This window comes from Centroberyx gerrardi, chromosome 7 (genome assembly GCF_048128805.1).
Source record: "Centroberyx gerrardi isolate f3 chromosome 7, fCenGer3.hap1.cur.20231027, whole genome shotgun sequence".
NCBI classification, from domain to species: domain Eukaryota; kingdom Metazoa; phylum Chordata; class Actinopteri; order Beryciformes; family Berycidae; genus Centroberyx; species Centroberyx gerrardi.
Genome location: NC_136003.1, coordinates 18,740,183 through 18,753,426, shown reverse-complemented (window position 1 = coordinate 18,753,426; position 13,244 = coordinate 18,740,183). Strand labels below are relative to the sequence as shown.

The window sequence follows — 13,244 nt, the reverse complement described above, 5'->3', positions numbered from 1 at the left end:
AAGTACCCATGTTCACAGTGCACTGTTTCCATATTTGAAAGGTTATTGTCAATGTACATCAAAAGATTACATATGCAGCTATTCATGCAATTTAGTTTTTGCAGCACAAGTTACATGGATTAACAAATTAATAAATATTTGCTTGACAAGCACAGTTGAGGACATAAGACTAGCCAGTGTGTCTATCAAGTTGTATCCTTTCAGTCTGTCAATAACTAATTAGCTTAATTGCATGTGTTGTCACTGTACAGGATTTCATTATCATTATCTCACGCAGATTAATTGTTGCATAAACTAGCTGCAAAGGGGTTCAAATTAGAACCAACTCAGTTGGAAGTCATCAAGTTGCATGCATGACAATAATAATATTTTAAAGCCCTTCTTCTCATACGCAACAGACAGCACACAGTTTATGGGCTGAAGGGTTGAGGATGAAGCCAACAGCTGGTGTCAGATCCAGTTCATCCTCTGCAACTCCAGGTGGAGGAGTGAAACGAAAGCGCTGGAGGAGAGAGGTGAAGAAAAGAAACAGCTCCATCCTGGCCAGACTCTCTCCAAGACAAGCCCTGCGGCCTGCAAGAGAACAAGGAATAGCTTCAGGTCATCTGCAAGTAAATTGATATTGACAATAAATGATACCTGAGCTAGCTAACCTGCAGAAAAAGGCATGAAGGCATCTCTCTTGACAAACTTCCCATCCTTGTCCAGGAAATTTGCAGGATTAAAGGTGCGTGGGCTCTCCCATTCAGTCTCATCATACAGGACAGATGTCAAGAGAGGATACACTGTGGTCCCCTGTAGACAATGAAGAAAAACTGTGTTCTATATAGTGGGCAGTAGTATTCTGCAATATCATTTCAAAATATATTTGAACTTTTCAGAGATCCCACAATTAATTGCTGTATTCTGCATTCTTGTTATAATTTTTTCTTGAATATGAAGATGGGTGTTTTATTCAGTCTGACCTTCTTAATGAAGTAACCCTGAAAGGTGACATCTTGGCTGGTTTTGTGGGGAAGGGACATGGGGACAATGTTGGCCAGTCTCTGAATCTCATGGATGACAGCATCAGTGTAGGGCAGGATCTTCCTGTCCTCGACCCGGACCTGACGACTTCCTATCACCCTGCTCAGCTCCTCCTGGACCTGGTCTGGGAGATGAGGGAGGACAAAGAGGAAAATGTGAGGTAAAAAATTATTGTGGTGATCTTTGCCCCCTGTTCACTAAAAGTGATATAGTGCAAGCTATAAAATTGGTTCAATTAACTTAATCATTTACCAGTGTTTATGTGTCTTCATTGTCTCTGTATTGTCTACACCTTAGATTGAAGCTGTGTTCTGAATGTCTGCAGCTCCTTACCCTGTATGTTTGGATACTTGGCCATAAACAGAAGTCCCCATCTCAATGTAGTTCCTGTCGTATCAGTACCAGCAGTGAATAAATTGGCAACTGTTGTCAAAAGGTTTTCTTTGTGGTAGTGAGTGTTCATATTCCCAGATTCCTGTACATAACAATGTATCAGTACTGTTATTAAACCTAAAATATGATACAAAGCAGTCAAATTACAGAGAGATTTGAGGTCCTGTGTATCTCAATAGGTAGACAAAACATGGCCAAGAAGAGTACATTTGTACATACATTTTTCTTGGTGCAGGGCTTAAGTTAAATCATTAGAATAAAAAAGTAGAGCCCACAACACATTTCCGATCCAGAAACATTATTAAAAGTGGGGAGAAAAGTAAAAATGTGCCACGAGCGATACTTTTTTATTTAGACAAAATATGGTATATGAAGAATAAGTTATTATATGCACAATAGTCACTGTGCCAATTAATGCTCCCTTATTTTATAACTAAACTACATTTATTTGAAAAAAGAAGCACATATCTTGAGACACTGTACATTTGAAAAAACTGTCATGGAAAAAGAATGATATGGGGCCTTTAATTAAAAATATGTTGTTGGATGGCTTCATTCGAAGTGTGGGAAGTACGTGGGAATCAAACCCCTACGCCTGGCAGAGTTACTGTCATGATCTGTCCACCCATTGAGCTACACAGGACCAGAAATCTCTGAACCTGCCTCCATTCAGCAGGTTCAGAGATTTCTGGTCCTGTGTAGAAAATCCAATCAGATCCTTCAAAACGATAGTTACGTATTGTAACTCTAGTTTTATGATCACGGGCGGAGCCGTCTAATGGGACTCTATTGGCTTAACCACTCATCTAGTCGCCTCAGCACACTGAAATTTGCATGCACGTACTCAGCCAATCAGGATGAGCCTACTCAAATCTATGGGGCCTTGCCCACTGCTCATCATCCACTCAAGTCTTCAGCAACTTGTGGAGCGGAGGATGACTTGTTAGAGGGCTCCGCCTGTGATCATAGAACTATAGTTACAATATGTAACTATTGCTCTATTTCACACGGGCTTCGCCCTCTAATGGGGCTCTACTGGATTATGGGGCGAAGGCCAATGACTTCACTCCCTGCCGTGACACCAACACATGACAACATGCCGTGCCACAAGCTTGATTGACTGTAAACACTGTGCAACCGGTCAGTCAGACATGGTCTGGTCCACTCCCACACGCCAGATAAAGTGGGGGCACGGACCATGAATAGAAATAGCTAGGAAACACTGCCTGCAAAAATCATTATTCCATAAGGCATTGCCTTTTAAAATATTCTATTCCTTATTTGATTTTTAATCATCTTTAAAAATCAAATAGTGAGCCAGAATGAAATCAATTCTGATAAGTTTTATGTTTTCATACCTCCAGACTCTGCTTACGGACCAGAAAAGAGTCCACAAAACCTCTGCACATCTGTGGATTCAGAGTCTCTTGTAAACCTCTGATCAACTCTGTCATCTGGTTCTTATTGGCAATAACACAATTCTGGATTCGTGTCCTGTTACCAAACCATTTGCCCAGCCATGGGAAAGTGTTATACACCTGTTAACCGAGAAATGAATAGAAAACACGAAGGTTTGAGTTAGTCAGAAAATGAAAACAATTTTTATGTTTTGCTGTATAAGTTCTACTGTTTATGTACTATATATTTAATATTTCAGTCAGTATGAACATGTAAGCATCATAAGTAGTACCTGTATTGAGGGAGAGCCCACAAGTCGACCATTCTCATTAGTTCGATCCACCATAGTTGTGAACTCTGGGTTATCATATTCAAATCTGCTGCCATAGACAATGGAACAGATAATGTTGGAGACTGCATAGTTCACTGATCGGGTAGTATCAAAAGCTTTACCTGCAACAAGAAAGACAACAAAACCCAAGAAAAGAAGAGAAGATTTTTTTGCCTTCAAATAGACAATTTTGCCAATTATAAATTCTGTTAAAATAAGAGGGTTACCTTTGTATTTCTCAAACACTTCAATGAGGTTGTGACTTTCCTCAATGATTTTCTCCTCACTTGCCTTCTTGCCCATGCCAAAGTCTCTCAGGTTAGTCAAGGCAAACCGCTTCATCTCTTTCCACGAATCCCCATTGGCAAGTAAAATGCCTAAATAAAAGTATTTCAACAAAATATTTTTTTAACTGAGAAAATTATATGTAAATACTATAAACATTTACTGAAAGCTATTGATTTAGAATGGCAAAATGTTTAATTGACAGTCATTTGTTTTGTTTCCTCACCATGCCCTTCATTGATTTCATGTATTACTGGGATTGTTTCTCTGTCTCCAAACTCTTCAGCATGGTTGACCAAAGCCTCCTTGACTGTCTTGTATCCTGCCAGGACCACCACTTTCTTGGGTCCAAAATAGACTGTGAACACTGATCCATATTTCTTGGAAAGCTAAGACCAGGAGCACATTTTAATGATTTAATAGAAATTTATTTATTTACTAGAATAGGCCCCTTTGAGATGTTGCATCTCATTTTTGAGGGGGTCTTACAATACACAAGAGTTGCACATCAATGTCCAGTCAACAATTCAGGTGGTATAAGCATAAACAATAAATAAAAAGAGGTAAGAAGAAAAAAAGAACAGAAAGACATCATCAAAGTCAAAACAAAATTACAGGAAAAATTACAAAAGTACAGGACAATGGTGTAAAAAAGTATATAAAACATGAAAAGCATGAGCAATTAATTTTCAGATGCAAAGATAAAGCAGTTTTAAACAAATCAAAAGAGATAATAGATCATAAATGAGAAGGTAAATTATGGCACCTTAAATGAAAATACTTTTTTACCGGTTTCTTTAGAAGCTAAGGGAACAGCAAAGAAAAGTTGATCAGAGTGTCTTAATGGGCAGAATTATAGGTTTCTAGTAACGGTTTTAAATAACATGGATAATAATAATAGTAGTAGTAATAATAATAATAATAATAATAATAATAATATTAAGAATCGATGTGTAATCTAAATGAGGTGTGAATCAAGGAGAACACAAACATATTTTATAGAGTCAACTTGTGTGAGAAGACTGCCATCACTACCGATAATTGTGAGTGCACTTGGGGAGCTTGTGATGAAGAAGAATACCAAAAGTGCAGATTTTCTCTCTTCCTATTTTCTGATGTCTTCGGAATCCGTTGACACTGACGCCGACTGAAGCTGCTGCTGACCCGTACAGCTGAACGTTGCATGCATGCGTATTCTGCTTCCGCAAACTTCTTCTTCTTCTTCTACTTCTTCTCAGAATACACATGCACGCAACGTTCAACTCTACAGAGAATACCTGGGCTGCAGTAGCGGCCTTAGCTATGTTTCACCCGTTTCAACTGAAACGGGCCCCGCACTCCCAAGGGGCCCCCGACTGACATTTTATCATTTTACCTTAAGCTATTGTGACAGCCTTCCCACTCTGTGTGCTTCCTGGTTGTGTTTTGTTGCAGGTAATTGACAGGCAGAGTGGGAGTGTCCCTAATAACGTGGGGCACCTGGGATGGGTGGATCCCAGGCTATTTAAGACGGCTGCTCTCTCTCCCTCACTCTCTTTCTCCTCTCCACCCTTTTGGTTGGTTTGAGCGTATGCTCCCCTTTTGGTTCTTTTCTTGCACCATACAACACCCCCACACCACACTTTACACTCACCCAGGCATTGCATTCACTACTGATGTTACAGACTTACACCCTTATTCCGTTTTGATCATTTATTTAGTTAGTTTACAATAAATATTTTGTTGTATTATTTTGAAACATGTGTGGTCTCCCTTTTTGTCAAGTCCATTGAGCCTGGGCTGTGACACTATTTTGTTAAAATATGAACCCTGTGTCCTCACTATTTTGTCATGTTTTAAGTAAAAAAAAAAAAGAACTGAACCTAACACTGTGTGCAAACTTGACCATTATTCCATGTTTATACATTTAAACTTAAGCGTTGAAAATGTGTGGGTTAGATGTTGTTTTAACTTGGAAATATGCCGAACGACTTCACTTCAGTATACGGTGCTCAAAGGCCGAAATTACTGTACAATGTCTGGTAAACTGCTTGCAATAGTCCCAACATGGATCCTACGCGGGGGCTCTTTCCACAGGACATGGTAAGTTATCGGTTACAGGCATGACGTTACTGTGAAAATACTGGGGAAGGTTTGCTTTAGTATACGGTACTCACCTGGTGAAGTTACATGGTAGCTGCAGTGAAGTAACTGAAAATGATTTGACATTTTGAAAAAGAGCCACATGGATTCTTCTCATAAAACTCATTAATGTCATGTAAGGACTGGATAGATAGGCTACTGTAAGGACTGGATAGATACTGTGAAACTACTGGGATTGGTCACACATGGATTCTTATCGTAAAACTCATTAATCTCCTGTGAAACTACTGGGAATGGTTTGCTTTAGTATACGGTGCTCACCTGGTGAAGTTACATGGTAGCTGCAGTGAAATAACTGAAAATTATTTGACGTTTGAGAAAGAGCCACACGGATTCTTCTCTTAAAACTCATTAATGTCCTGTAAGGACTGGGTAGGTATTGATAACTACATGATACCTTCTGTTAGGCATAGCTATAACTCTGATTACCTCTGAGGTTCTTCACTGGGAAATTATCCAAATGTCCTGTAAGGACCGGGTAGTAGTTGATAATTATAAGGTCGGTACTGATAATAATAAAAGAAACGGAATGATACCTCCTGGGAGATGTAGCTAACTACTGTCTAACTCCGACTAATGCTCCCTAACCACCAGGTAACTTCTGCAAGTTCTATTGACGGTACTCGCATTCATCTTGCAATATCTGGCAGCTACCCTGTTCTTTCAGCACCGTATGTTAAAGTCGTACCGTGATGTGTTGTGTAGTGCGAAAAAGCATCGTATAAGATTTCTTTTTATTGAGAAGTATTTTTTAAAAACAGATGAGCCAATTATTAGTCAGATGATCAGATTGATTATCATTTTGCTGCCAAGAGAGTGTTGAGAACAACCACACAAGACCAAACTAACAAGAAAACATTGTACAGTGTAGCCATACTGTATATGTAGCAAGCAAACTCTAGCCACTGCCTTACCTCCCAGAGTGTGTGGTAGGGTCTCTTGAGATCCAGCTGCAACAGGTTACCAAGCAGGGGAAGAGGTTTGGGTCCTGGAGGCTCCTTCCCCTTTTCCTGGGAGCTGAAGCTGGAGGAGAAGAGGTAGAGGACCAGCAGGAACACAGCAGCCCCCAACAGGGAGACTGAACTGCAGGACTGGAGAAGAAGATCCAATATGCCCATGACTTTGACAAACTGTATACTTATGTTACCAGTGTGCTGACAAATAAGAAACCTGCCTGTTTACTTTAGCTGGGTGTGCCCTTTTGTTAAAAACACACATCTTTTGTAGCTGCCAGCAGAGATTAAGGTACAACCCAAAGGAGGGACTACAGAATCATGGAAAGATTTGGCTGTACACATTTGTAAATTGTTGCCTTCTTTGTGAACTCCTTAGACTTTCCAGCTGTCATAGTTTGATATCTACAAATTGGAGGCAGAATTTAACAAGGAAGTTAAATTACAACTAGGGATGCAAATTTTAATCAATTTCCTTAATCAATTGTCAGTCACGTTAATGACCAATTAATCGATTAATCATTATGTAAAAAATAGGTTTTGACATAGAAAATAGAAAATACAAAAAGCGTGTTTTTACACCTGTCTTTAGGCCTACTCAAGTTAATCAACCAAGCATAATTCAAAAGATTAAGTAGTCGGGATTAAAAGATCCAGACTCCCAACAACGTACCTCTGTGTTTCCCACAGGCTGAAAATTTACTTTGTTTAGGCTTAATTACTTGTCTTTACATTGTGTCCAATGGAATCCAACTGGTGATCAGGGGGAATAACAATAATAATAATAATAATAATAATGAATTTTATTAATATAGAACACTTTAAAATACAACGAAATCTCAAGGTGCTTCACAGAAAGAGTAAAACAATAGTACAACGTTAAAACTGGTCAATTTACACAAAAAATCATGTGATTATAGGCATAAACCAAAATAAGGGTTAAAATAAGATGAATAAAATTAGAGACAAAAATTTCAAGTTTAAAGGGAAAGAAATATGCCCATGACTTAAACAAACTGTATACTTATGTTACCAGTGTGCTGACAAAATAAGAAACCTGCTTGTTCACTTTAGCTGTGTGTGCCCTTTTGGTAAAAACACTAGCTGCCAGCAGAGATTAAGGTACAGCCCAGGGGAATGGGCTAAACCATATTGAATCATAGAAAGGTTAACCTATAAACATTTGTAAATTATTGCCTTCTTTGTAAACTTAGAGTTCCTTTCCAGCTGTCATAGTTTGATATTTACAACTTTAGTTTGCACCCTCATCTTAAATGGTATAATAAAATGTTATCTTGACGTGTGATCAGAAAGATAATTTACTGCTTATCACTTCAACTTGAAATCTATACAGAGGTCAGACAACTGAGTGAGGTCAGACAAATAAATGAGGTTAAGTTTTGGATGGGTTAACCATGAGCCCGTAATATGTTACACACAGCAAAATAGAATTGAAACGTTGATTAGATATCAGGCAACACCATTGAACCAACGTTGATCTCTGACGTCTTTTTGGCTTTGATCTTGCTCGTTGTATAGGCCATTGATTCAACATTGAAAAATCGACCATGTCCAACGCTGAATCAATGTTGATTCAACACTGAAGTTCTGCGCTTGCCTGTGGTTGAATAATGATTGATCTAGTGTTGAAGTATTGCAATGGTTTTAACGTTGAAACAATGTTGAATCAATGATTGTGTAATGATTGATTTAACGTTGAAACTATGCCAAATCAGGCTTTATTTACAGCCTGATTTAAATGCAACACACCAATAATAAAATAAAAAAAATATAGATTTATTGATACAATATACAATACAATAACAATAATATTAACATACAAAAGCACTATTTGGATATTTCTCCAAAAAACAAAGTATGTTTTGTTGCAATACAACACCAATAAAGTAAAAAATATAAATAAGTACACAGTCAGTTAGTCACATTTTAATTTTTAACTAATGTTTTTCTTATTTAACCATGACCAAACCATTTCTCTAACCTTAACCAAATTGTTTTAGTTGCCTAACCGTAACCTTAATCCAAACCTTAACAAAGTTGTTTTACTTGCCTAAACTTTATCCTAACCTTTACCCTAACCTTAACCAAACTTGTTTTACTTCACTAAATTTAACCAAAGTCGTTTTACTTGCCTAAATACAATATACAATAACAACATTAACAGACACTTAACACAATAACAATTTTGTACAGTGTTTGTTGCATGTTTTTCTGGGGGCATCAACACAGCATCTCTTAGCATGTACAGCCACTAACTTTTTATCCCCAGCTTCCTGCGGAGGCTCACTTGAAGTACTTATATTACTCATACCAGTCATATTGATGACAAAACAGTGCAGCACAGTGGCTCAGTGGTTATGACTTTCGCCTCACAGCAAGAAGGATTCAGGTTCAATTCTCGGCTCCACTCCTTTCTGTGTGGAACCTGCATGATCTCCCAGTGTTCGGAGGGGTTTCCTCCCGCATTCCAACAACAGCCCTGTGATGGACTAACAATGTGTCCAGGGTGTTTTCCTGCCTTCCTCCCAGTATATTTTGGGTTACGCTCCAGCTCGCCCACCCCGTGAATCAGCAGGTAAAGAAAATGAATGAATGCTAAATTCACCCTTGCAGGCTTTGGCAGCAGAGCATCACAAACACAATGCTATACAACTTGCTTTACCTAGAACTTGCACTCAGTAATCCAGCATCATATTATTCAATTCTAAAACTTAAAAAAAACAAAGAAAACGTAATGACTGTACCCGTCTAGTCAAATATATTATGGATAGATGACAACTGCTTACTAAGTGTTTTTGTAGGCTATGCAAAAATCTGACAAGGACGATTTTAGTCCAAGACCAGATTCTTCATTACTGCTGTAGGCTCATTCCAACAGTCAACAGACAACAAATATCTAATGGATAAAATTACAACGAGAGAGTCAGGGAGATAAATACTCCAAGCTCTAATTATTACATAATATTATAGAGACAATGATACATTTCTTGAGGGTGCTATGAGTGTGTGTGCCAGCCTGCAAAAGGGTGTTACAGTAATAACTGGTATTGTCCTCAGCGTGTGTTTCTGAAAAACATAATTTTGTTACCTTTCTCTCCTCTTTTGCCAGAAATGAACCTGAGATGACATCCCTTGTTCCTTGTTGTATTCTGTTGTAGATTTGGATCAAGGAAATCACTCAGGGATATCAATAAACAGGCTGAGTTCCAGTTCTCTTGTAGTTGAGTAACTTTATACGTGCACAGAGAGAACAGAGATACAAGCTGGTGGCAGGTTCTTTGCTCTCTGACTAGAGAAACAGAAAAAATGAAAGAAGTATGAGACAAGGAGTGAGTAGTGAGGGGGTACTGTCCTATCAGTCCTGTGTCCTTGACTGTCCTCTGGAGACAGGAACGGAGCACTAAGATCTGGTAAACAAGTTGCATGAAGGATTCGATAGTTTTCCACTCTGTGAACAGATACACACTAAGGAAAGAATGATATACTTAATGCATATAAATGAATAAAGCTTAATTTCTTCCACAGTTCCCCCCTTTGATCCTGTAAAGGATCACTACTCAGAGTTAGGCGCTTACTGAGGGATGGGAACACAACCATATGGTCACAGCACTTCTGTGCGGGGAGGGAATGTGAGGGAGTGAGGTAAGCTAGCAGCATGTTCTTTCAGGATCTGGACACAAAAAATCAAACATTGAATGCCAGAACGAACTGCTACGTTTTGTTGCAAAATGAAAGAGATAACATGGAGGAGTTCATAATGTGGAATGCAGAGTGAAACCAACTTGAAACTGCTAATTAAAGCATAGGCATGGAAATTTCTCTCACACAATGGAATATCAGTCGACTAACCTGTCCGTATGTCCTGTGAGTTTCTGGCCAATACACTGAGCTCTTTAGTGTACTGGACAGCCCTTTCATCAGTCCACATTAGTGCAGCTCTGTGAGGTGTTGAAGGCGGGCTTACACCAGTGGACATTGGTCTTCCCATAAGAATCTTGTGAGGGGTTAGACCCGTGGTTCTGTTAGGGGAGCATCTGATGGAATACAGAACCAAATTTAGGGCATCGGGTCATTTAAGGCCTGTGCTTTGGCACGTTTTGGTGAGTCTGTCTTTGATTGTGCCATTCATTTTTTCAACCCGTTCTGAGGAGGTTGGATTGTAGGGTGTGTAGTCACCAATTGATTCCCATAGCTTTTGGCAATTGTTGAGACACTTGACTGAAAAAATGTGTGCCTCGATCACTGTTAAAGGATAACGCTGGTGTTTTTTAATGCATTTCTTACCGTCAACAAATCCTATGATCCTATGAAAATCAGCAATGATTTTGTTTTGCCAACAAGTCTCATCCATGAAGCCGGTTCCCAATAAAGCCATGTCTCAGCAGCCATAGAACTCCATTGTATTAAAAAAACGATTAAAAACACGTCAGCGTTATCCTTTAATTCCTTGCGGGATCCCAAACTGTGGGATGACATCTTTCATTAGACATCAGTTTGTGCATCATTCTTTCTGGTGGGAAAAGCTTCAACCCATTTTGAAACCGACTGATCTCACAGAAAAACGTGAAATGAACACGACATGTTAACAGCAAATTACGTGTTGGTGGAACGTAAAGTGTTACATTTACGTTTTCCCAGCACGAAACGGTTACATGAAGGAGACATGACTATAAATAGGAACTAGTGTGATATTGAAAAAGCATGGTGGCCAGTAAGGGTGTTGTGGTCGGGGGTGGTGGATGAGCGTACGTTTGCCTTCGATGTCGGTTGATTCCCAGTGTTTTCAAAGTACACAGTCAGTTAGTCACATTTTAATTTTTAACTAATGTTTTTCTTATTTAACCATGACCAAACCATTTCTCTAACCTTAACCAAATTGTTTTAGTTGCCTAACCGTAACCTTAATCCAAACCTTAACAAAGTTGTTTTACTTGCCTAAACTTTATCCTAACCTTTACCCTAACCTTAACCAAACTTGTTTTACTTCACTAAATTTAACCAAAGTCGTTTTACTTGCCTAAATTTAACCAACCTTTGGGGAGTAATTCAATTCGTGGTGGAGAAAAGTATTTCAATTCGTGGCAGAGGAATGTATTTAAATTTGTTGCGGGGGAACGTAATTCAGTTCATGGAGGAGAAATGTTATTTTCCCATATTACGTGTCCACAGCACGTAAATCGCCGTTTTAGAGATCATGTTCATTTCACGTATTTGTGTGAGATCACGTTGTTTTGAAAACATATCAACACACACAAGTAGGTATTTCTAACCTTGAACACTTTTCATATGTACAAAATCTAGTTGCATATTTATAAAAGGGCCTGATGGTGGTGGTAGATGGTCAGCTAGCAATTTTAGGTTCAAAAAACATTCCCATTAGGTTGTGAAAACTTTGGAATGTTCTGATAACGTTTTTAGCTACCCTAGTGTTCCCAGAATGTTCTTTCCCGAGTTAGGAGAACGTTATTTGAACATGTTCTAAAAACGTAACAACAACAACATAACATTCCTATAGCGTTCTAACACAACATTTTGTGTTGTGTCAGAAGTTTTTTTTTTTTTTAATGTTCCCAGAATGTTCTTTCCCTATACCACTTATTTGACAATGTTCTTAAAACAAAGTAACATAACGTTCTGACACATAATTAAAATGTTTTGAAACGTTCCCAGAATATTCTTTCCCTAGTTATGACATCATTTCCAAATGTTCTTAAGACATGAAAGTAACACAATATTCACACATTTGAAACATTTTCAAAAGTTCCAAAAACATTCTCTTAAGCTCTATGAATGGTTTCCTAGAACCTTCTTTGACCCTGGTTTCAATAGCGTTTCTTTAATGTTGTACTTAACCTTACCTAACATTCCCTAAAGGTTCTTAGACCATTTGTTTGAATACAAAATATGTATATAAAATGTCAATAACTTAAAATAGTCATCTTTTTGTATCTCCTGTATTAATCAGACCTATGCTAAACTCCAACGAAATTAAAGTTAATTTGTTTCAACAAATCATTTCAAAAAATCATTTCTTTTAAGATTTTTTCCAATGGTATGTGGGGGTGAGGTGGGATGTGTATGGAAGCCCATTTCCGCCAGTAAAAGAAAAAAATAAGATGAAAATTTAGCCTTGATAATAAAAATATCCCCATGGTAAGTCAAAATTATGAGATTAAAAAGTCATAATTATGAGATAAAAAAGTCGAAATTATGAGATATAAAGTGTGCATGCGCTCCAGTGGCGCTGTCTTCAAAGGTCCCTTCATCACCTCGCTGGTCTAACCATGCAAACGATATGCAATCCTAAATAAGGTAACTATTACCTTTTGTAAATGTTAGATGTTAGATACAATTGTAAAGTCTTTTAATCAGTCCGTCGTTGCAGCTAAACAAATTACAACATCTGTTAATGTAGCTGACAATATCTTTTAACTGTTAATGAACCATATAACGTTAGTTTTGTAGTAACGTTCACGCCACTAGATGGTGTCCCTGAAATGAAAACAGTGTCAGTACTGCTGCGGTGAGTTGCTTTATGTTACTCAAAGGCGGCTACATCAGCCTCCACATAGCTCTTTAATCAAGAGTTGGTAAGTCATGCGGATATTGTACATGTGCACTGAGTTGTCCTCTGTCACTTTCCAGTTTAGCTAGCTATTCTGGGGCAGATGCTAATGCCATACCGATTATTCTCA

The 13,244-nt window shown here is 38.3% G+C and overlaps 1 protein-coding gene across 1 annotated transcript; it reads right to left on the bottom strand.

The window, feature by feature from the left end:
* Positions 1-385: 385 nt before the first annotated feature.
* LOC139909334 (cytochrome P450 2K1-like) lies at positions 386-6,705 on the bottom strand. The gene is made up of 9 exons (XM_071896366.2): positions 6,490-6,705; positions 3,660-3,822; positions 3,376-3,525; positions 3,110-3,270; positions 2,778-2,957; positions 1,360-1,501; positions 966-1,150; positions 654-795; positions 386-573 (listed from the first exon to the last, which is right to left on the bottom strand). The coding sequence occupies exons 1-9, from the start codon at positions 6,691-6,693 to the stop codon at positions 386-388; spliced, it is 1,515 nt and encodes a 504-aa protein (XP_071752467.2). The 5' UTR covers positions 6,694-6,705.
* Between the last annotated feature and the right edge of the window lie 6,539 nt (positions 6,706-13,244).